This window comes from Sphaerodactylus townsendi, linkage group LG02 (genome assembly GCF_021028975.2).
Source record: "Sphaerodactylus townsendi isolate TG3544 linkage group LG02, MPM_Stown_v2.3, whole genome shotgun sequence".
Classification (NCBI taxonomy): domain Eukaryota; kingdom Metazoa; phylum Chordata; class Lepidosauria; order Squamata; family Sphaerodactylidae; genus Sphaerodactylus; species Sphaerodactylus townsendi.
Genome location: NC_059426.1, coordinates 171,741,855 through 171,766,359, shown reverse-complemented (window position 1 = coordinate 171,766,359; position 24,505 = coordinate 171,741,855). Strand labels below are relative to the sequence as shown.

At 47.0% G+C, this 24,505-nt stretch overlaps 2 protein-coding genes across 10 annotated transcripts in view; one reads left to right on the top strand and one right to left on the bottom strand.

Moving 5' to 3' along the window:
* The window catches only part of PCNX4 (pecanex 4), a 50,347-nt gene extending 49,346 nt beyond the window's left edge, over nt 1-1,001 (top strand). For all 9 annotated transcript variants that reach the window (XM_048485852.1, XM_048485855.1, XM_048485850.1 and 6 more), the window contains one exon: nt 139-1,001. In XM_048485852.1, coding sequence (XP_048341809.1) covers nt 139-390 — 252 coding nt within the window. In that variant the 3' untranslated portion in view covers nt 391-1,001. The remainder of the gene's footprint in view (nt 1-138) is intronic.
* A 203-nt stretch (nt 1,002-1,204) lies between these two features.
* DHRS7 (dehydrogenase/reductase 7) overlaps nt 1,205-24,505 on the bottom strand; it is a 38,958-nt gene continuing 15,657 nt past the window's right edge. The window contains exons 3-7 of the mRNA XM_048485847.1: nt 18,328-18,434; nt 14,087-14,326; nt 10,083-10,205; nt 5,938-6,153; nt 1,205-2,948 (exon numbers count right to left, since the gene is read on the bottom strand). Coding sequence (XP_048341804.1) covers nt 2,913-2,948; nt 5,938-6,153; nt 10,083-10,205; nt 14,087-14,326; nt 18,328-18,434 — 722 coding nt within the window. The 3' untranslated portion in view covers nt 1,205-2,912. The remainder of the gene's footprint in view (nt 2,949-5,937; nt 6,154-10,082; nt 10,206-14,086; nt 14,327-18,327; nt 18,435-24,505) is intronic.

Here is a 24,505-nt window from a genome sequence, read left to right as displayed (position 1 = left end):
GCTGGCTTGTTCTTGTTCTTAAAGCAGGAAATGGTCCCCTTCTACATCTCAATCAGTAAGCACACCAGTGTCGGATCTGACAAAGGGTGACTTTCACTTTCTTTCTTTTTTTCTTTCTCTACCCTTTGGGTCTTTCAGGGCGTTTGCACCAGCCGCACGCTGACCCTCCAGGAATTCCCAGTGCCAGTCGGGAAGCTGTCTGGCGAGGCCGTCCGAGGCCAGTGGGCCAACCTGTCTTGGGAGATGCTGTACGCCACGAATGACGACGAGGAACGCTTCAGCATGCAAGCTCATCTCGTCCTCCTGAGGAACCTCACGATACAAGCTGCGGATCCCCCGCACGGATCGCCTGTGTATTCCTCTGAACCTCTGCATGTGCCTCTGCTCTAGGACTCGGGTGACTGCAGAACCAAATGCGAACGAATGCACTGGTGTACTAAAAAAACCTGTCTCTTTGGCTCATTCTGCACACGCAAAATAATGCCCTTTCAAACTGCTTTCAGTGCTCTTTGAAGCTATGCGGAATGGCAAAATCCACTTGCAAACAGTTGCGAAAGTGGTTTGAAAACGCATTATTTTGCGTGTGCGGAAGGGGCCTTTGAAAGAGCCAGGAAACCTTTACGAAGGGGAGATGCCCTCGGAACAATACTTTCTTTTGGGGAAGTGTGGGGAGATCTCATGTTCCGTACCAAAAGTCTTAGTCTGATCCTGTGCCCATTGGAACTGGTGATTTGGCAGACCTGGGAAGGAATTTTTGACATACGCAATAAGCTCATAATGTACTTTTTTGTGGACTTAATTTGTCTGAAGTCAGTATCCCCAACAGGTGACTTGCATTAAAAGGTAAGTTACAGTGTATTATAGAGTGTAAAACCGTAAGGATTAAGAGCCAGCGTGGTGTAGTGGTTAAGAGCAGGTGGATTCTAATCTGGAGAACCGGGTTTGATTCCCCGCTCCTCCACCTGAGTGGTGAACCAGATAAGCATTCCTGCTGGGTGACCTTGGGCTAGTCACAGTTCTCTCTGAACTCTCTCAGACCCACCTACCTCACAAGGTGTCTGTTGTGCGGAGAGGAAGAGAAAGAAGCCACCTTTTGAGTCTCCTTACAGGAGAGAAAAGTGGGGTATAAATCCAACTCCTCCTCCTCTTCTTCAGCAAAGTAAGGGTATTTTTCCGACTTTAATAATACAACAGTCTGAATACGTTATTTATACTGTAAAGTTTATTTGCATAAAAAGAACCCTTGAAAACACGGAATCATACATCTGTGTTCACTTCATACAATGCACAGTTTGAATGCAGAGAATGTGGTATTACTTCTTTGGTAAAAGATCTTGTTTAGCAGGAACCTTTGCTTCAATCCCACACAGCTCTAGGCACAGTTGAGGGTGTCTGTCCTACATTTACGTGGTCAGGAGCCGTCTTCCAACCACATTTTCCCCATAGGACTGTTTTTCTACAAGAACCATTCCAAAAAGAGCCCCTCCAAGAGAGAAACAAGGAAGGCTTGAAATATGAGGATTTCCTGTGAGGCGTGTGACAGGCCTGCATGTGGATGCTCCATTGAAATAATGCATTTACGCTAATTGCCTTGGGCCCTCTATTTTGTGTTGCTAACAAGGTTTTTACACCTACGAAAATAGCCTCGAGTAGGTTCTTGGGCAATGAAAGGCTGTTTATGCTCTGTTCCACAGAAAGGCGATCCTTCGGTCAGTTGAGGTGCACCGGTTGAGAAAGTTGTACGCTTCAGCATTAGAATATAGTCCCTAACAAATATGAGAACTATCATTCCTTTTTATGTGCTGCCGTTATTTGGTTCATTATTGAACATACAAGAGCCTTTATGCCAAGATGCATCTTTACTTTCACACGGATGGGGGGGGAGCAGTGCTAGCTAGGCACTAGGACCTTGGCAGAGCATTCTACAACAAAGAAGATCCAGCATGCTTTGTTCTATAGCGGAGGAATACACGGTCTACTATCATCTTTATGAGGAACGCAGTATAGGAAATGTCTCTGGAGGCATCTAATCTAATTCAGCACCTGAAACACCTTGGAAGCACGGTTTCCTTCTCTAGACGGTCAAGACATTCCTTGCAGTCTGAGCTACTAGTATTATATTTCAGAGGTAGAAGGTACAATACAGAAAGCGTGCGTGTAGCACAAGGCCTTGCTGTTTAAGAAAATTACTTGGGAGGGATATAGGTTTTTAATAGTCCACAACGGTGGTGCCCGTGAGAGCCACCACACCAGGTGACACCTTTTCTGGCACCCACCAGGTGTTTTAGAACATAGGTAGGGACAGGTGTACGATAGCTCAGCTCCCTGCAACAGTTTCTGGGCAGATCTTTAAACAGTTGCTTGGGCAGCAACCACCGCACAAGGATCTACGTTGCACGGCTGAAGATTTAAGTATTTTTAAACAACACTTTCATTTAAAAAGGCATCTTGTTCAAGCACAGCTTCTGTCTGAAATGTCGAAGGGCTACTCTCTCTGAGATTTTGTGATGGGTGCCACCTATTGTGCCGTCCCACCAGCCTGTGTCGGAATTCCGGAGGCGTCCGTAGACCCAAAAAGGTGGTCTTAGCAGCCTGGTCTTCATTGAGAACGTATCTGTTCTGTGGAAGGACAGCATTTGGGGAGGCCCGGGAATATAAGAAAGGAATCATTTACGGCTGTCCATATTACTGTATCAAACAGCATCCTATATAGAAATTTATTCAAAGGAATACAGTAAAACAGGCAGGGCGTGGATCAGATTATATAGTAGCCAGAAGTAAAGCTACACATTTTTTAAAAAAGAGAGAGAGAGAGAGAGAGAGAGAGAGAGAGAGAACGGAGGCGGAGGAAGACGTCAGTCATTTCTTTGTCCGGTGCTGGCATTGGTACAAAGGAGCAGGAACGCGTCTCCTCAAGAACTCTTTTTGTAGTAAGAAACATCTGCGTCCTGTAAAGAATCATAAACGTCAAACTCTGAGATTGTTTCTCATACCATCAAGATATACCCTACCTCAGACCTGGGCATTATACGGCCCGCGGGCCACATCCGGCCCGCCAGATGACCCTGACCGGCCCCCCTGCCTTGCTGGGGAGCGAGGCGCCTTTGAAAGCCCTACAAAAGCCGATTGCCTTGGCTGCCGGCTTCTGCGGGGCTTTCAAAAGCGCCTCGCCCCCCTGCCTTGCTGGGGAACGAGGCGCCTTTGAAAGCCCCGCAGAAGCTGGTTGCCTTGGCTGCTGGTTTCTGTGGGGCTTTCAAAAGCGCCTCACCCCCCTGCCTTTTGGCCCGGCCCTCCACAATATTTTCTGTTTCTTATGCGGCCCCATGGAAAAAATAATTGCCCACCCCTGCCCTACCTTTTGCCTAGCAGCCATGTTCACCTGCTGCAGGTTAGTAGCGCTCTCTTTAACAGATGGGCAGGGGATATTCTTGCAAACTAAACCACTGCTTGTTGGGAGCTAGGTCCCTCTGCTGCAACACAGGAGAAAACCCTCCTTATTCAACAACCGCATTCTCCACCTTCCGTTAGAAGCTTGGCTCGTTTGCTCAAAAGTAAGCATGCTCCGAACCAGAACATAAGGACAGCCCTGCTGGATCGAGCCCGTGGCCCACCTAGTCTAGCATCCTGCCTCGCACAGTGGCCAACCAGGACTTTGAGGGGCTAACAACAGGGCATACAGGCCAAGGCCTTCTCTTGATTTCGCCTCCTGGCACTGTCTCGGGAGGTACCTACAGAAGCTCACATGATCTCAAGCAAGCAACGTGCCCACGTGATTACGTTCGCCAGGGCGGCTGCACACGCAGGCAGCCTGTCACAATCTATGCTGTGTTTTTCCACCAGGGGGTGCTCCGGAACAAGTATACGCAGAGGCGGAGCGCTCACGGGGACAAGTGGGGTTACGTGTCCCCGGGCGCACGCCAGCTAAAAGAGCAGCCTGGCGGGGCCGGGCCGAGGGGCGGCCTGCAGCAGGCTCCCATTGGCTAAGGTAAGTGGGGGACGGTGGCCAGAGCAGGTGTTCCCGTGCGCCATCCCCCCCCCCCCAACGCCTCTGAGTATACTGCTATCAGCTGCCCCACATGTAGGACGGGTTGACAGGGTTCTTCCCATCTCGTTACGCCCCCTTTGACGTGCCATCCGGCCCCACTGAAATGGTTGCAAAGGGGGGACAGACATGCCCTCAACTGAGTTACACAGGGGCTGTGACTTCTGCTGGCAATAATGCACAGTGGTTGGAAAGGTGGAACAACGGCATCGCGTGCGGACTTGGCTTTGCCGGGGATCTCCCAGCTGCGTTCCACGAATGGCTCCTCGCAGTGTTTGAGAAAGCCGTTCCAATAAAACAGCCTTTCCAAAGTTGGTGTCTGTAGAAGAATCTGCAGCCGGAATGGGAAATCAAGGGCCCACAACTGTGCACAGTGAAATATATGTCTACTTCACTTCCACCCCCTCCTCCCCAAAGATCTTTTCTCCTCAGAAATGCATTAAGAGATATTTGTACTGTGAAATGTGTGGTTAGGCCAATACAGATAATCCCCGACCGACACTGCTATGGGGTACACGTGGAAAGCATTTTTGGTGGTCTGCATGTCTTCCACCAAGCAAATCCTGATAATTCCGCTGAAAAATCTCAAATTCATTTGGTGCTTTTTTAAATCCCAGGTTTCCCTGCTGGATACACATTTCTCCCCTCTTTTATTGGTACAACAACCCTGTGGCCCCTTCCGCACATGCAGAATAAGGCACTTTCAGTCCACTTTCACAATTGTTCGCAAGTGGATTTTGCTATTCCGCACAGTAAAATCCAGGTGCAAAGTGCATTGAAAGTGCATTATTCTGCAGGTGCGGAAGGGGCCTGTGAGAGGAGACATGATTAGCCTGAGGCTGCTCAGCAAATCACACAGCAGAATAGCCATTTGAACCCTAGATTTCCAGATCCTAGTCTTGACACAACCAGTGGTGGGATCCAAAAATTTTAGTAACAGGTTCCCATGGTGATGGGATTCAAACTGTGGGGCTGGGCGGGGCACGACAGGGGCATGGCCGGGCATTCCTGGGCGGGGCATTCCTTGCCACAGCCGCTGCACCGGTCCTTGGGTGGGAAACGAATGCACGCAGGCGCAGGCTGCCACGCACGCCGGTGCACCTCCTGCTAGACTGCTTCAAGTTCTGCGCGCTACTGCTGAGAGGAGGAGCGTAACTAAGGCAAAAATCACATGGCAAAATCACCAATTAGTAACCCCATCTTGGCACACACAAATAATTAGTAACCTACTCTCGGGAACCTGTGAGAACCTGCTGGATCCCACCTCTAGACACAACTATTATATCACACTAGCTCTCCACGGTGGGAACGACCGTGTTTCCCCGAAAATAAGACAGTGTCTTATATTAATTTTTGCTCCCAAAGATGCGCTATGTCTTATTTTCAGGGGATGTCTTATTTTTCCACAGCTGCATGCTCTGGTGTTCTGTTTGACGGGCATGCTTCCAAACAAAAACTTTGCTACGTCTTACTTTTGGGGGATGCTTTATATTTAGCACTTCAGCAAAACCTCGACTACGTCTTATTCTCCGGGGATGTCTTATTTTCGGGGAAACGGTACTACAAATATGACATAGTGCATAGAGTGTCGCATTAGCGGTCTGGGAGATCTGGGTTCGAATCGCCATTTTTACCATAGATGGTTGCCCGGTGACTCTGGACCCTTTACAAACTCTCAGACCGGGCTACCTAGCAGGGTTATTGTGAGAAAACAGGGAGGGAGAATGACGTTTCAAGTCGCTTTGAATTGCAACTCAGGAGAAAAGTGGGATCTCAGTAAATAACTGCAAAAATACAAGACCAAATATAACAGATTGGGTGGCCAATATTTATGGCACCGTCTGATTAATACTCAAGGTTTATTGTACCGTAATAGGATAAATAACTGAACATACCACTCCACTCTTGAAATTCTGGATCCTCTTCTTTCCCACGCGGTTCAGCAGCCACCAAGCCCAGGTAGGTGTATATTGCCACAGGTAACAGACGGCCAGGTACGGTTGGTCGCTGATCCAGGCTTCTTTCAGGTCATTGGCAGTGCTAACCAGCGTCAGTTGGACACAGCGTTCGGTTGTCATTTTATGGGACTGATCTCCAACATTGACATTTGCCTAGATGGGGGAGAGAAAGAAGGGGCTGTGGCAAACCGTTTCAGCTTGCCCCCCCCCTCCCCCAAAAGAATCTCTGGAACTAGCACATCCATTTATCCCCTTCGCCAGCTTCTCATAAGGATTGGACCTGGCCATGGCAGATCAAAAATGCTGAAAATTTTCCACTCTGACAGCCAGAAGTTCTCCAGGGCAGGACTTTTCTTGGCGCCCACCTGCCAAGTGCTTTTAGAAAGCGGGCGGCACTAGGTAAGGATTGACTGTCAGAGGCGTAGCTGGGCCAAACTGCGCCCAGTGCGCAGTCTGTATTTTCTGCGCTCCCCATGGCGCCCCCCCTTCCCCACACTTACCTTACTTCCTTTCCTTTTCCTAGAACTTTTTCAGGCTAAAAAAAGGCCTATTCACAGTTCAGGCTTAAAAACAGCCTGATGGGAACTACATTTCCCAGGAGACCTTGTGAGCCCCAAGGTCTCCTGGGAACTGTAGTTCCTCAGGCTGTTTTTCAGGAAAGGAACTAAGGTAAGTGTGGGAAGGGGGGTGGGGGTGTGCAACGGGGGGGTCGTGAGGGAAAGGAGGAGGGGTCGGGGCGATTTTCCGCGCCCCCAGGTGTGCCCCTGTTGCGTGGCGCACCCAACCTTCCCCCTTGTAGCTCCGCCATTGTTGATTGTGCAGATTAAAAGACATCTGATTAAACAACTTCTGCCTGAAATGTTGAAGGGGTGCTATTACACCTATATATAACTTCGAACCCCGACATTTTTGTGGTTGGCTCCACCTCCTGAAGCATACAAGCCAAAATGAGTTGCAACCCGGCTACGTAAACACCTGTTAGCCGTATATATGCTAAATTTGATAATTTATTCTATGGTATCATAAGTGTGTCATGGGTATTATATCTCAGACTTCATGGCGGAATAATTCACACAATAACAATGTCTATTCAGACATAATCATTATATAGCATGACATCCAATAGACCAGTGGTGGCGAACCTATGGCACGGGTGCCAGAGGTGGCACTCTGTGGGCACACCCAAACAGAGTCCCCCTCCCCACATCTAAGCTGGTCTGGGCTGCTGGGCTCGATTATTAGCATTAAACCTAAGACCTAGTTTTGGGGAAGCAGTGTAGGTAACCCTGCTAAGCGCTGTTAAACCCAACTGATTTTCATGCGAAGAACTAAAGCACAGTCCTTTACCTGGGAGTAAGCTCTGTTGCTGGCAATGGGGCTTGCTTCTGAGTAAACCCTCCTAGGGTCATGATTCCCCCATTGGAAGAGTTGCACAGTTGCTTCAAAGCAAAGCCACTGACTACCACCGAGTTTACTCCCGAGTAACGCACACCTTGGAGCCAACCGTTTTTTTCTAAACTAAAACCTCAGTATTCAGGTTAAATTGCTGTGTTGGCACTTTGTGATAAATAAGTGGGTTTGGGGTTGCAATTTGGCCACTTGGTCTCGAAAAGGTTCGCTATCACTGCAATAGAAGTACAGTTTCAATATAGGAAGTTCTGGCTCCCAGACATACAATAAGGATAGAAATTCAGTATCTATACGGCGCTGTCTGTATTCCAGTCTGAGCATCCCGATTTAATGCTTGTTTCACGCCTTTTCATACACACTTTCTCAGAAACCAAACTGTTAGCTGTATAATTTTCAGCACTGCTAATGTTGCAAGCAATTCAATTAATCTCCATTAAACTTCCTCATTTATCCGTCTGCCGTGAAGCTACAGGGCTAGTTTATAAACCCTTCAGACAGGAAACGGTCTTGCAGACTTGAGATACAAAACTGCTTCATAAAAACTGACCAGAAGTCAGATGGCACAATTTAGGTTTGGCAAAAGGCGGATTTGCTCGTGGACTGCAGATTAGTCAACAAGGCTTGGTATAAACAAAGATTGTCTTTGTGACGCTTGCACAATTTTCCAAACCCGCTCTGACTCAGGAGTTCAGACGCAGCGGCAGGAAGATCCTGGCAGCCAAAAGTTCCCAGATGTCAAAAAATCCACAAAAAGGAAAGCTACCCTAGATTCCTTCAAAACAGGGTTATGTCATTCTCTAGAGAGGGATTTCCCCCTTTGAGTGCGGACCAATGTTTGCATTTTGAAGTCTGTGAGAATGGCAAGACGACAAAGTCTCTCCAAACCCGGTGCGGGAATGAGAGAACTAGGAACGCCACATTCTTTTGTCTGCTGTGCCTTACGAGGCGTGCTTCACTTTATGCTGGGAAGCCATTTGACAGACTGGTGCCTTTCCTACGTGGAGAACGCCCGCGCTCTCCTCTGAGTCATGTGGCGTAACTCAAACCAGTTTTGCGTCTAAATTTATCCAGCTGGGTCTTCAACACAGGCTTCCATTTCAAGACTTGCTTTCAGATCCTGCACGGGAGCTCCCAAAGGCACCTGGTGGGCCACTGTGAGTAGCAGAGTGCCGGACTAGATGGACTCTGGTCTGATCCAGCAGGCTAGTTCTTATGTCCTTATGTGAGCTCCCAAAGGCACCTGGTGGGCCACTGCGAGTAGCAGAGTGCTGGACTAGATGGACTCTGGTCTGATCCAGCAGGCTAGTTCTTATGTTCTTATGTGAGCTCCCAAAGGCACCTGGTAGGCCACTGTGAGTAGCAGAGTGCTGGACTAGATGGACTCTGGTCTGATCCAGCAGGCTAGTTCTTATGTTCTTAAGACTAGGGCGCTTTCACACACACTGAATAATGCACTTCCAATCCACATTGATGACATTGAGGGATCATTTGCGAGTGGATTTTGTTGGGAGAAACAATATCTCGTGTGTGTTTTCCCGTTGCACAACGAGCAGAGTGCACTGTAGGCTAAAACACAGTGGAGCTTACCTGCGCATGTGTGTGTGTGTGAGCTTGGGAGGGAGAGCTTAGGCACAAAAGAAAGTCGGAGTCGTTTGTAGTTTCTAATCTATTAAAAAGAGTATTTATTCGTGATCTCCATTCTGGATAGAAAGGTGGAGAGATAGGTCCGCTAACTATCCTATTCTACCTGGATGGAGACGGATGCTCGGAGCATCCATCCTTCCTCTAGGCATGGTGAAAGTAAGATGGAGAAGTCCGAGAAGAAGGCGGAAGGAAGTCCCTGAGAGTATCAGTCTAACATCAAAGGGATAGAACCAGCATGATAGAGTAAAGGTGTCAATTCCTTGGTCCCTATCTAGCCACTGGCTATCTAGTGAAACCCAGTCTGTAGGGTGAGGCAGGAAACAGCGTAAAGTCCTTCTCTTCCAACAGATTTTATCCATTTCTCACGATAAAATCCAGTTGAAAAGAACATTGAACGTGGACTGAAAGGGCATTATTCAGCACATGGGGAAGCATTCCACATCTGTAGCCTCTTGGTCCCCATACTTGGAAACAATTCATTACCCCTCCCCCACTTTTGTTTGCTGTACTGAACCTATGACTGAGAAACCTATGTCTTGAGAAAATATCAAAGTTTGCACTCTGGGTTTTGAGAAATTCCAGTTGATTCCAACAAAACAAATGGCATGACATTTTGAAACTCCATCTGTGGACTGACATGGCTACTTGTAGCCTTAAGCCCCTTCCGTACCTGCAGAATAATGCACTTTCGATCCACTTTCAATGCACTTTGCAGCTGGATTTTACTGTGCGGAATAGCCAAATCCGCTTGCAAACAATTGTGAAAGTGGATTGAAAGTGCGTTATTCCGCATGTGTGGAAGGGGCCTTAGTCTACAGTGGCATGCTGTACTCCTTTGCATCTGTGGCCAGCTCTCTGCACTCTCAGATTTAGGGCCAAAGCAAACATGGGAACAAACACCACACGTTCTCTTGGGAATCTGTAGCCCACTGACCCTTTTCAATGAAGCTGCTCCGGCAGGAGCCGTTTTTCTTCGAGCACAGCAGTAAGAGGCAGGTCATTTTGTACAGCATTTCAACCCATCGTACCTTTGCAACTTCTTCAGTAAATACATTCTGGATTATCTGCGACTGGACAGGCCCCGGGCAAATGTTGATGATGCTTATTTCGGGATAGTCGGTAAGTTCGGGCCGGAGAGAGTTGAAGAAGCCCTAGGAGACAAGCCGGGTGTTAAAAAAAGATAATCTATATGCCCCTGTCCTTCTCCAAGGCCAAACAAAAATAAGTCTCTGGGTAGCTGGGAGAGGCTTCCACTAACACTTCCAAAAATATTCCACTTATGTCACTGTGGGAAAAGACCAACTACCGTATATACTCGCGTATAAGTCGACTTTTCCAGCACATTTTTGTGCCGAAAAAGCCCTCCTTGACTTATACGCGAGCCACCTACCGCCCCCGCCGCACTGCCCGTAGTCCCCCTCCCTCCCTCATCTTTTCCTTTCCCCAGCCAGCTCTGAGTCTTGGCTTCAGGGAATCCAGTAGCACCTTAGAGATACTTAGATCCTCTACAGGGATGGGCGGGGTATAAATCAAAAAATACAAAATACAACATGAGCTTTTGAGAGTCAAGGACAGAACACTCCCTAAGAACCTCTGGATACAGAAAATTAAAGGGGAAGTGGTTATAATTTGGAGAAGCGTTCCAACACACCACCCTTCTGCCCATGCAGAATAATGCACAATCAATCCACTTTCACAAGTGTTTGAAAGTGGATTTTGCTGTTCCGCACAGTGAAATCCAGCTTCAAGTGCATTAAAAGTGGATTGAAAGTGCATTATTCTGCACGTGCGGAAGGGGCCATAGTTTTACCACCTCAGTGAGAACCAGGCTGAGGGGCTTTCCACACTACAGAAGGGAGATAAGGTCGACTCGGTTCCCTTCAGTGGAGGGCGATTCCAGGCTGTCCGCACAGCAACTTACTTGGCCCCTGGAACCAAGCTAAGTGGGCGGGATCATCTTGGTGCCTGTCTCGCTCCTCGATCGTGATTGGAGCTTGTGTTACCACGAGAAATGGGAGCATTCTTTTTTTTACAGTTTACAGTTACATGTGCTTTCTGCCCGCCACGATTCTCCCGTTCTGCGCATGCCACAAAAGCGGCTCGTGATTGGTTGAACGGATGAGGTGTCGTTTTGATGCGTCCGCACTTCGAAGCTTCGAAGCGGTATCGACCTTGTTCTGGCAGAAAGGGGTAGCCATAATCACACGGGCGTGGATGTCGCAGTTCTGAGGTGGGGGGGAACTGAGGCAAAACAATGTTGAGCTCGGTTGCAGTGCGGATTCACTGAGGCGAACCTAGGTAGAAACCAGTACAACTCTGTCAGTGCGGAAAGCCCCTGAGACAATTAGGGAACCATTCCTATGGCGGCCATTTTATGGTGGACCCCTTCCCTCAAGACTCCAAGACTGACACTGGCTCTCCAAGCTTAGAACCACCTGCCGTAAACAAATCTCCTCAAAGGGTCTAGTCCTCAAGGTACCTCCTGCTGCAAAGCAAGAATGTCTCAGAGAAAAAGCAAGCAATTCTAATATCAATAACTACATCAATGAAAAAAAATGTATTTCTAAAAATCAGGTAACCACATAAATACCAGCGCGGGGCATGTGCATAACAAGAAAATAAAAACAGAGAACAAAATTACCACCATATAATCAATGAATGAGAAAAAAACAACCAATTTGGGAAGCAGCAAAGGAAAGTAATCCAAAACAGCATGAATAGCAACGTTCGCCCATGAAAATGGCCAGGAGGCGCAGAGATCGCATAACTAGCTGGCACGCCAACTCTCGTTTGTTATTGGGATTAACCAGACAAATTAGTTCATCAACACGGGCAACTTGCCCAGCTTGGGTATGGAAAGAAACTGAGATAGACAGCTCTTTCTCAATCCTGCAGATGGCCATTCTCAGTCAGTGGAACGATTTTTCAGATTGATTTTGATAACCGATGGGATCCTGGCAAATAAACCGGCTGTGCAAATCCCTGAGCTGTTTCATGTATAACTGTTGATATCCTTGCTCCTTTTATTTATGTTGTTATTTTCTATGTGTCCTCTCTTTTCATTCCCTGTTTCTACGGTGTTAATTCTATTAATTATTTTGTAATTATGTCAGGTGATTCTGTTATGCACACATCTATGGCTGTGATATTTTGTTGCTGCACAGTTTTTACGAATAAAAGAATTTCCTGGCTAGATTTCAGTCCAGTAGTGCCTTACCGACCAACAAAATTTGCTCCCAAAATTTGGGCGCAGCAGTGGCGTAGGAGGTTAAGAGCTCGTGTATCTAATCTGGAGGAACCGGGTTCGATCCCCAGCTCTGCCACTTGAGCTGTGGAGGCTTATCTGGGGAATTCAGATTAGCCTGTACACTCCCACACACGCCAGCTGGGTGACCTTGGGCTAGTCACAGCTTCTCGGAGCTCTCTCAGCTCCACCTACCTCACAGGGTGTTTGTTGTGAGGGGGGGGAAGGGCAAGGAGATTGTAAGCCCCTTTGAGTCTCCTGCAGGAGAGAAAAGGGGGATATAAATCCAAACTCCTCCTCCTCCTCCTCCTCCTCTTCTTCTTCTTCTATATTTTTATGTCATCTATTTTCACTTAGTGAAAAACTCCCTTATACAGGCTGACTGTACTCCTGCAGACAGCACTGTGTAGAAATTAAATTGCATTTTTTAATACTGTGCTTTCTGTATTGATATATGGGACAAATTTCTTAAAACATTTTTAATTAAATTGAAGAATAAGATACGGTTTTCTCTCTCTGGTCAAAATCCTGTTATAATGGACAAGGTAGCAAAGTTCTTACAGAACTTGCATTATCGTTTGACCCCGTGTTTCTAAATTTGTTTATATGCCAATAAAGGTTGTGTGATCTGTAATCTATTTTATGTATTTTATTAGTGTAGTAAGACTCCTGGACCTCAGTAAGAAAGAAAGGTGGCTAATAATTTATTTTAAAAATAAATAGTAAGAAATAAAACTCCCTTTGTCAAATGTTTCCTACTTGCATCTGATGAAGCGGCAGCAGCTGCAGAAGGCCATTGCTTTCACATCCTGCATGTGATCTCCCAAAGGCAACTGGTGGGCCACTGCGAGTAGCAGAGAGCTGGACTAGATGGACTCTGGTCTGATCCAGCAGGCTAGTTCTTATGTTCATAAGGGACTTGACTCCCAGTTGTTATACCCTGAAACTCTTGGTCGATAAAATGCTACCGGACTCAAATCTGACTTTTTTTACCGCAGCCCAACAGTAATTCTGAAAATATTCTACATTCACAATAATTACCCTCTGAAAATATTCTTCATTTATCGTCTGACAATATTCTTAAGAACATAAGAACTGAAGCCTCGCTGACTGCGACTTCAGAGTCCATCTAGTCCAGCTCTTCTACTAAGCCAAGAGAGTGGCCCACCACAGGTGTTTCTTTAAGCCTGGCTCACATGGTGATGTGAAAGCAAGGGCCTTCTGCAGCTGTTGCTCCCGATCACCTGGTCTGCTAAGGCATTAGCAATCTCAGATTAAGGAGGATTTTTAATTAATGTAATTATTCCTATCGTTAGATTATTAACGTAATTATTCCTATCGTTCTTAATTTAACGTTCTTAATTAACGTAATTATTCCTATTGTTAGATTATTAACGTAATTATTCCTATCGTTCTTAATTTAACGTTCTTAATTAACGTAATTATTCCTATTGTTAGATTATTAACGTAATTATTCCTATCGTTCTTAATTTAGTTTCTCCCCCCCTCCCCCTAATTTGAAAGATCTCTTCCTTCCGTTTGGACATTTTTTGATGGGATCTTCGAGATTAGAAAACCGGGGAAAGGAAACAGAAAAAGACATAAGAACATAAGAACAAGCCAGCTGGATCAGACCAGAGTCCATCTAGTCCAGCTCTCTGCTACTCGCAGTGGCCCACCAGGTGCCTTTGGGAGCTCACCTGCAGGATGTGAAAGCAATGGCCTTCTGCGGCTGTTGCTCCCGATCACCTGGTCTGTTAAGGGTTAGGGTTAGACACACTCACTTACTTGCAGGGCATGCTTGCTAGCACAATAGCCAGTGGCCAAGGGAGCTCCCATGATTCCCATCACGCTGCTTATGGTGACCACCTTCCCTTGTCTCCTCTCAATCATGTGATTCAGGACATGTTTTGTCAAGGAGATGGTGCCGAGGTAGTTGAGCTCCATAATGGCGTTGTAGACGTCGATGCTGGTGTCGACAAACAGCGAACGCTGGGATCGGCCCCCGTTGTTAACCAGGACATCGATCTGGGGTGGGAGCGGATGAGAGTTGAGCACTCGCTGTTGCGTTTATTTATTCGTATGTGTGTATTTTTAGCGGCCTGTCCTACACCCAAAGGTGTCAGGGCAGGGTACAACAGCAAATAACCATCATAAATGTATTGTCGAAGGCTTTCACGGCCGGAATCACTGGGGTGCTGTGTGGTTTCCGGGCTGTATGGCCGTGTTCTAGCAGCATTCTCTCCTGACGTTCCGCCTGCATCTGTGGCTGGCATCTTCAGAGGATCTGAAGAAGTCTGTAGCCTGGGAGTAACAATGAAGATAGCAATTACTCCCAAGCTAGACTTCTTTGTGACTCACATGCCAGGCTACTCTATTCAGATGGCCTCACCTTTTGACCTCACAGTATATATACTTCACTTGCTTTCCATTCCTACCATCAGATCCTCTGAAGATGCCAGCCACAGATGCAGGCGAAACATCAGGAGAGAATGCTGCTAGAACACGGCCATACAGCCCGGAAACCACACAGCACCGCAACAATCATAAACTTAAAAAACAATTACACTATATAATGCTATAACAATAAAACTTATTTACACCCACGAAACTATTAAAGCCTACCAAAATTCACAAAAGCTTACTAAAATTAATTTTTTAAAACCATTGAAAAATTCATGAAACCTTTTAAACAATTCATCTTACCAGAAGAGGGAGACCATCTCTTTAGCAGAAGGCCAGAACCAATGCTAGTTCTCTTCACTAGTTTTCTAAGTGCATATGTAGAGCGACAGCAAAAGCCCTACCTGGCCCCACCCACTTTCTAGAATCCCTTGGCAGGCACCAGAAATGGCACCGCTGCTTCTGTGGGCACCACGTTGGAGATTTCTAGATTAAGAGAAGCAGAAGAAGAAGAGTTTGGAGGTCCAAAGAACCGTGACTAGCCCAAGGTCACCCAGCAGGAATGTAGGAGTGTGGAAAAACAACTGGTTCACCAGATAAGCCTCTGCCACTCAGGTGGAGGAGTGGGGGATCAAACCTGGTTCTCCAGATTAGAATCCACCTGCTCTTCACCACTGCGCCACGCTGGCTCTCAGCTGAAGATTTTTTCTGGGACTAAAAGGGATTCTTGGGAATACTTTACAGAAATGGAAATAATAGTTGGAGACAGTTGCCAAGACTATTTGCGCAAACTGTGCAGTTTTTCCCCGCCGCACTAATACAATTGCATAGAATGCTCCTTATCGTGAAACTCGTGTTCCACTCCCTAATAAAGAATTCACAACAACCCTCGTTCGAGTTGAAAAATCTCTATGGATGGTTAACCAATATGTTAATGATCCGTAATGTCCAACTGTTTATTCTCAGTTATGCAAACAAGCTACTTTAAAAAAAATACTGGCTTTTTTGCCCGTTGCTTGCTCTGACGTCTGGCTTGTATTTAAAGAGTGAATCGCGGGCTCAGTTCACACCTGGCTTCAAACCCTGGCTTCGTTAAGCTAGCTACGGTCAGTTCAAGCGTCCGAACATGTACTGCTCCATCAATAGTGGTTCGTTTAAGTGGATACAAGCAGGCCGGGTCTGAAATCGCCATGCAAGTTGGTTTCTGAGCCATATCTTTGACTCTCTGTCAGCAAATGAATGAAATAAACAGATGAAATAAAAATACATTGTGTGATGGATGAATGCAAGAAGAAGAAGAAGAAGAAGAGGAGGAGGAGGAGGAAGAAGAGGAAGAAGAAGAGGAAGAAGAAGAAGAAGAAGAAGAAGAAGAAGAAGAAGAAGAAGAAGAAGAAGAAGAAGAAGAAGAAGAGTTGGATTTATATCCCCTCTTTCTCTCCTATAGGAAACTCAAAGGGGCATACAAACTCCTTTTCTTGTGAGGTGGGTGGGGCTGAGAGAGCTCCTGCTGGCATGTGTTGGACTGCACAAGCTAATCTAGTCCCCCAGATAAGCTTCCACAGCTCAGGCGACAGAACGGGGAATCAAACCCGGTTCTCCAGATTAGAGTGCACCTGCTCTTTACCACTACACCACGCTGGAGACGGCATTTACGCCAGCAGAAGCTTAAGCCACATCCAGAGGGGAATTCGCGCCACCCATGGATTTCACTGCCCACCTGTCACGTTTGAACTAGACCACAGCTTGTACAGAGTTAGCAGCAGAGAAGAAAACGAGAACAACAGAAAGAGTTTTCCCCCTGACCTGTATAAAGAACTGAATTCAGGAATGCAGAAAATTACAGCAAATAGCTGTACCGTTGGGCACGTGCGTCGTTGTAATGACTGCTGTTATCTACTGTAAACATCAAAAGCCACGCTTTCAAATGTTTTTGCAGCCACGGCTGGCAAAGTTACCAGGGAGGAGGGGGAAAAACCAGAATAAAGGTCATGCCTTATCTTTTGCTGACAGGGGGAAGGCGGGGCGAGAGAGCCTTGCACTGGGGGAAAAGCCACAGAAAGGGAAGAATCTTTTGCAAATTGCTCAATGTGGCGACAAACTATCTCTGCACAGAGGGAAAAGTAACCGCCTTTACCTTCTGCGTGGATCAAATGTCAAAAAGGGCCTTCGAGAGGAGTTTGATTTAAAACAGGTTAAAATGCATAACTCAGGAGTTAATTCTTTGCAGGGATCAGGCCATGAAGGCCTAGTTAAATGTGGGGCAAATTGATAATAGCAGGGGACCGCTAACAGCGCAGTCCTAAACAGAATTACAGAAGCAGCAGTGGTGTAGAAGAAGAAGAAGAGTTTGGATTTATATCCCCCCTTTCTCTCCTGGAGGAGGCTCAAAGGGGCTGACAATCTCCTTGCCCTTCCCCCCTCACAACAAACACCCTGTGAGGTAGGTGGGGCTGAGAGAGCTCCGAGAAGCTGTGACTAGCCCAAGGTCACCCAGCTGGCGTGTGTGGGAGTGCACAGGCTAATCTGAATTCCCCAGATAAGCCTCCACAGCTCAAGCGGCAGAGCGGGGACTCAAACCTGGTTCCTCCAGATTAGAATGCACCTGCTCTTAACCACTACGCCACTGCTGCTCTGTAGTGGTTAAGAGCAGGTGTACTCTAATCTGGAGGAACTGGGCTTGATTCCCTACTCTGCCGCCTTATCTGGGGAATTCAGATTAGCCTGAACGCACCAAACCACGCCAGCTGGGTGACCTTGGGCTAGTCACAGTTCTTCTGAGCTCTCTCAGCCCACCTACCTCACAGGGTGTTTGCTGTTGGGGGGGGGGGAAAGGAGTTTGTAAGCCCCTTTGAGTCTCCTACAGGAGAGAAAGGGGGGATATAAATCTAACTCTTCGTCTTCCTTCTAAACCCACAAAAGTCAATGGGCATGCTGAACTATAAAGGACTGCAGAATTACACCCTTCTAAATCCACTGAAGTCAACAGGCTTAGAAGTCCTGCTAAACCGTAAAGGATTGCACTAATGCAGAATTTCAAAATCCTTGTTGCTTGGGTTCTACAATGTATACGATCAGAACTTAAAAGTCCTGCAAGTGGCTATTTACAGTCCAGCATGTAGCAATAACCTTCTCCTTCCTGCCAGCATTTTCAGAGGATAGAATAACTTTATGTGTCTGGCGTCAGGCAAAGGGCCAATGACAAGTTGCGGTGGTGCCATGCTGCCTAACCTGCTGCCCACTCCAAGCCTCAGCCAAAAATCCCTGTCCGGTTGTTCTCCGTGTTTTGAGAACACACTTGATCATTCCACACGGAAACAATGGCATAATATTATAAAGTCACTGCCGCTAGCGTCGGACCCATCTTCGGCTCCACCCCAATGCATGCCCAACACAGTGTGTTTTCACACTCCTACATTCCTGCTGGGTGACCTTGGGCTAGTCACAGTTCTTCAGAACTCTCTCAGCCCCACCTGCCTCACAAGGTGTCTGTTGTGGGGAGAGGAAGGGAAAGGAGCTTGTAAGCCACCTTGAGTCTCCTTACAGGAGAGAAAGGTAGGATATAAATCCAAACTCTCCTTCTACCTGAGTTATAGGACTAAAAAACAGGACAATCAGGGGGGACTCACCCTTCCAAAATGCTTAAGGACGGTGTTCGTTGCCGGTTCGTGGGTACCTCTCTGGATCAAATCTAACGGCACAATGAGGATATCTTTGTCACTCAGCCGACTGATCTCTATTTTTTAAACACAAAAACATAAAAATTGGGAAAACAGATTATTTTTCGAAGCAACCGGGACTGTGCATGCTTATTATTTTCACTCATCTTCGAACATAAGACCCCAGGAACGGTTCTGCCAGATCTGATCAGAGTTCGTCCCATGCGGTTTTTTGGTATGTTTCCAGTCACCTGCGAACTTTCCACAATATTCAATACACATAACCTTTATTAGGCATAAAAATAAAGATAAAAATAGAAATAAATGGATATCAAAACCACGATCAAGTTCTTTTCTGTCGTTCTTAAGTGCGTGTAGCAATCACTTGCGGAAGAAATTCTGCAGTCATTTCCAACATCTCTGTTTTTTTACTGTTTAGAAGTAGGGCAATTCCTGAATTGGCTGAGCAAGTTAATGCTTTATTAAATGTCGCCTGGGGTAACAAAATATCTGATGCTCGCCTATTTAGAACAGAAGAAGATCATATGAGTAAGAGTCTCTACTTGAAACAGAATTAACAGACTCTTTCGTTGAATGGTAGAGAAAGTTGTCATCCCTCCTCTACTGTTGACGGATACACATTGCACCTAGCCCGAGTTAGAGCCCCTCTTTGCCTAGAGTCCAAGGCCCTTACCGCACGGGCCAAATACAGCGCCCTGGGGACGGCAAAAACGCCGTCCCCAGGGGGCTGTTCACAAGGGGGGCGCAGCTGCTTTGCAGCTGCGCCGCCCTCACTCCTCCCCAGCGGCGCGAAGCCGGTTTTTGAGAAACAGCAGCTTCCAAACGCTGCCGTGCGAATGGCAGTGGCTGGAAGGCGCCATCCCTCCCCCCTTTCCCAATCGACTTACCTTCCCTGCGACCATCCGGCGCAGCGCTGAGGCCTGGGGATACGCCCCCCCCCTGTCCTGCGACTCCGGAGCGGTCGCGCAGGGCAGGGGGGCGTGTCCCCTGGCCTCAGCGACGCGCCGGACGGTCGCAGGGAAGGTAAGTCGATCGGGCGACGGCGCAGCACGGCGGTCGGGCGATGCCGACCCAACCCCCAGCGTGGCCGTGCGGAAACAGTCCAATACGAGATCAATATAATGCACCAACTGCCCATATGTTGGTACTATATTGTAATGTAGTGGAAAGCACGATTTGACCACTGAGAGCCCTGAAATTTTGTTCCAGGAAGGGCCAGTAGATCTTCAGGGATAGAACAGTGATCAAACTGGAAATCTGTAGTGGGAGGGGGAAACAGACAAAATTGCTGCCCCTTTTTCCTCAGAGATAGGCTATTTAGTCAGAGGCACTCCACCATTAGAGCAGCACAGGTGTAGTGGTTAAGAGCAGGTGTATTCTAATCTGGAGGAACCGGGTTTGATTCCCCGCTCTGCCACCTGAGCTGTGGAGGCTTATCTGGGGAATTCAGACTAGCCTGTGCACTCCCACACACGCCAGCTGGGTGACCTTGGGCTAGTCACAGTTCTTTGGAGCTCTCTCAGCCCCACCCCCTCACAGGGTTGGGGTGCACAGATACATGAGGAGAGACTTTCTTTTTTGGAGTTGAGTGTTTATATGGATAGAGACAGGAAGCTTAAGATTAATTCATTTCATAAACCTCTTGATCAACATTCATTGGGATTCATTCCATCCACCACCTTCAATATCACTACCATATGGGATTATTTTGAGAAGCAAAAATGATTTGTCTAAGAATAGAGATTACAAAAAAGACATCTAGGAAAGTTGAGGTGGACTTACTGAATTGGGGATACCCAGGGAGTGTGATTAGAAATGCTAGAATAAAGGTGATCTATGGCTACCAATCTTGATCCTCCTTGATCTGAGATTGCAAATGCCTCAGTAGACCAGGGGCTCAGGAGCAACAGCAGCAGCAGAAGGCCATTGCTTTCACATCCTGCATGTGAGCTCCCAAAGGCACCTGGTGGGCCACTGCGAGTAGCAGAGTGCTAGACTAGATGGACTCTGGTCTGATCCAGCAGGCTAGTTCTTATGTTCTGAAAGGCAGATGCAGTTCAGAGGTAATAGCTGTTGACCGTAAGGGTGAAGTCACCTCAGAGTAGGATTCTGTTTTCTTTGGAATACAATGAGCTTAGTGAGGGCATCAGACAGATTATCTGTAAATATTGGCCAACATTAAGTGATTTACCAGGTTGTAACAATCCTCCGCTGATAGGACCACCAGAGATTATTTGGTGAGAACAGATTTGAAAGAAGTGAGATCACTGGAATCGGTTATTACTGGTCATCACCAGTGTGGGAAATGCTCTGTACGCCAACTATGTTGGGAATGTGAGGAGATTATGTTGGAAGATGTGAGATGGTCCAAAAGCCTAAGTGTTTTACCTGATTAAATGTACTTGTCCCAAATATTATGTGGGACATACATCAAGGAGGATCCGGGGCAAATTTTGGAACACTTATCATGCATTAGAAATAAGGTTGTGGAAGCACCACCGGTGCAGCATTTTTTATAGGAAAATCACCCTCCTGACTCACTCATATTTCAAGTCCTGACGGAATTGGATCAAAGGAATTCACAAGCTGGTATCAAGAGACTATTACAACTGGAGATGAAATTTGTGTTCCAACTGAGAACAACTGCACCTGTTGGATTAAATCAAACACTGTACTTTTCAGTGTTTGTGTGACACTATAGTCAAAGCTGTAGGGCGAACCTTACACCTGAGATGTTATGGACTACAATTCCCATCAGCCCCTGCCAGCATGGTCAATTGGCCATGCTGGCAGGGGCTGATGGGAATGGTAGTCCATAACATCTGGAGTGCCAAAGGTTCGCCACGTGGGAGCAATTATCTACAGGCACTTTTTAAATCACTTGGGAGAACTACGGCTGCTTTTCTTTAAGGACTACACCTGTTGGATTTAATTGAAAATTTGACTTGGTTATACGCAGGGTGAAGTAATTAGCTGCTGGGCTTTTTAAAATTAAAAGTGGGGGAGTTATGTTTGCTTTCCTTGGACGATGGAGCAGTAGTAAGAGAAAGCAGTAGAAACTGCAGTCTGGGTAGAATCGTAGAATCATTTTAGGGTTAGGGATAGTGTTTCAACACCATGTGGAATGGAAGGCCATTACTGAAAGTCTTTCGCTCATTTCCAAATAGGGTCAGGGTTGACTCTTGACATCATAGGCCCGTTGCAAAACCCCTCAGCGAGAAATCACAAGTGTGTAACACCCACCGGGAGATGCGAAAGAGACCCCCTTTGCCCCAGATAATGTTCTGTGCCCAAAAGCCACTGTTGGACTCTGGCACGAATGCACCCAGACTTGCCAAAGACCATCCTCTACATCTGTTTCTGCTGGTTCAGTAGGGCACAACTTCCTTGGCACTCTGTCTCTGGATCAGTACAGCATCATCAATATATGTCCGTGGTGGCGAACCTTTGGCACTCCAGATGTTATGGACTACAATTCCCATCAGCCCCTGCCAGCATGGCCATTTGGCCATGCTGGCAGGGGCTGTTGGGAATTGTAGTCCATAACTGCTACCCCCCGCCTGGCCTGGGTTTGGGCGCCATACTTTCATTATAATCTTATTGGTATATATATTGTATTGATGCTGCTTATTTTATGAATTTTGTAAATTGTTTTAACTTGTTTTAACTTATTTACTCTGTGTATTGTTGTTTGGCCAAAAGTATATGATATTGTGTCTGGCCCTGTGTACACCGCCCAGAGCCCTTCGGGGATGGGCGGTTTATAAATGTGACATATACATAAATAAAATAAATAAATAACATCTGGAGTGCAAAAGGTTCGCCATTATATGTCATATTTTTATCTTAACTTTCCTCAATATTAAGGCAGTTTCTGTAGTTCTTTGCTTTTCTATTTTACCCCTGAAATGACCCAGTGTGGTAGGTTAGAATTGTGTTCTTGGAATAGTGTCAAGTCGGCATTCGTTCCTCAGTTCAGGGGTTGACGGAAGAAACCCGCACATAAATCAGAAAGTTGCGGCCTTGCCTTAAATGGGTCTGCAACTTGCTGAAGGCCACTCAGTGAGTTTCCAGGCAAGTATGGATTTGAACCCAGCTCTCCTGACAACCAGTCAGCCACTAACTCAGGGGTCCTCAGTCTTCTAAGCCTGTGGCAGAGGGCAGAAACACAACCGCAACAGGGTTGTAATAGGAGGTGGAGCCAACCACGAAATGGGTGCCCCGAGAAGGCAAGCCACACACAATGGAAATCCAAGCGCAAAGAGCAGGTGCACTCTAATCTGGAGGAACCAGGTTTGATTCCCCGTTCTGCCACTTGAGCTGTGGAGGCTTATCTGGTGAACCAGATTAGCTTGTGTACTCCAGCACATGCCAGCTGGGTGACCTTGGGCTAGTCACAGTTTTTCGGCGCTCTCTCAGCTCCACCCACCTCGCAGGGTGTTTGTTGTGGGATGGGAAGGGAAAGGAGATTGTAAGCCCCTTTGAGTCTCCTTACAGGAGAGAAAGGTGGGATATAAATCCAAACTCTTTTTCCCTAAACACAGCCCTCTCTAAGCTCCACCCCCAAATCTCCAGGATTTCCCAACCTGAAGTTGGCAACCTTACCATGAGCCCTTTCCCCCCCAACATTATGATGAAAGAGTTTTGGGAAACAGCATCCAATTAATGATTAAACCTCATCATGCTTTCCATAGGCCAAGAAGGAACGAGCTCTGGTTTTCCATATTTGTTGAGCAAACATCACGTGTGGCTGGACTTTTGGAACATGAACCCGTTCTTCCACGGTTACCACCTTTCCCCTAGAGATCATCCATTACCGTGTACCTGGAAGCAATCCACCCAAAAACCCCAGGTAGAAGTCGCCTAACACGGCAGAAGCGTTTGTAAGCCAAAACCCACTTGGTCGGATGCGCCGTTAACCGTTTGCCCAAGGAAACTGGACAGCTGTTTGGTTGCTATTGACATGGCAGCGCAAACTCCAAGTTAGTCCCGGTAAGCGAAGAGAACCAGCGGAATTCAATGCCTAGAGCGTTGGGTCAGTTCTAGGGAGTCTTAGATTGAACAGAGGCCCTCTCCGCGCGCAAACATTTTGAGGCAGGAAGTCAAATGTTTCCTCCGTGGAGTTCCGCATCGTTTTTATCCCAAACCGTTTTATTTGTAGCCTCAAAACCTTTTAAATGAAACCCTTTTTAAAGTTATTCTTTAGTTGAAACGTTTTCGAAATGGCTTCATTTGTCTGTCTGGTTGCTTTAAGACGTTTCCCAAGCCTCTCTGCCTTGCCTGCATCAGCGTCATTTTCTCAGCTCACTCTCTGCCCGCGCCTACATTCCTACTGGGTGACCTTGGGCCGGTCACAGTTCTCTCTGAACTCTCTTAGTTCCACCAACCTCACAAGGCGTCTGTTGTGGGGAGAGGAAGGAAAAGGAGTTTGTATGCCACCTTCAGTCTCCTTGCAGGAGAGAAAGGTGGGATATCAATCCAAACTTTTCTTCTTCATTGGGGGGCCAGTATAGTGGTAGTGGTTAAGAGTGCTGGACTCTAGAGAACCAAGTTTGATTCTCTGCTCCTCCACATGAGCAGCGGACTCTTATCTGGTGAACCAGGTGTGTTTCCGCACTCCTACATTCCTGCTGGGTGACCTTGGGCTAGTCACGGTTCTCTCCAAACTCTCTCAGTCCCACCTACCTCCTAAGGTGTCTGTTGTGGGGAGAGGAAGCGAAAGGAATTTGTAAGCCGCCTTGAGTCTCCTTACAGGAGAGAGAGATAAGAGACTATCCCAATGCAATTAGGGACCATATTCTTATCAGTTTTCACCAGCATGGCCAATTGGCCATGCTGACAGAGGCTGATGGGAATTGTAGTTCCTGAACATCTGGAGAGCCGCAGGTTCCCTACCCCTGAACTAACCCAACACTCTAGGCACCTCCCAAACTTGTCTTCTCTTCTTCTTTCATGGGCCCAGATCTAGCCCCCGGTTGCATGTCTGATACCCCTATCCAGAACATGCCAAAAAAGGCTTGCAAAGGTTTGTGCAGCCATTTTCGGCTTCTTACAATCCTAAGAGGGCAAAAAAAGATCCAAGTATCCATTTTTTATCAAGTAACCACACGGGACCTGGGAAACAGTC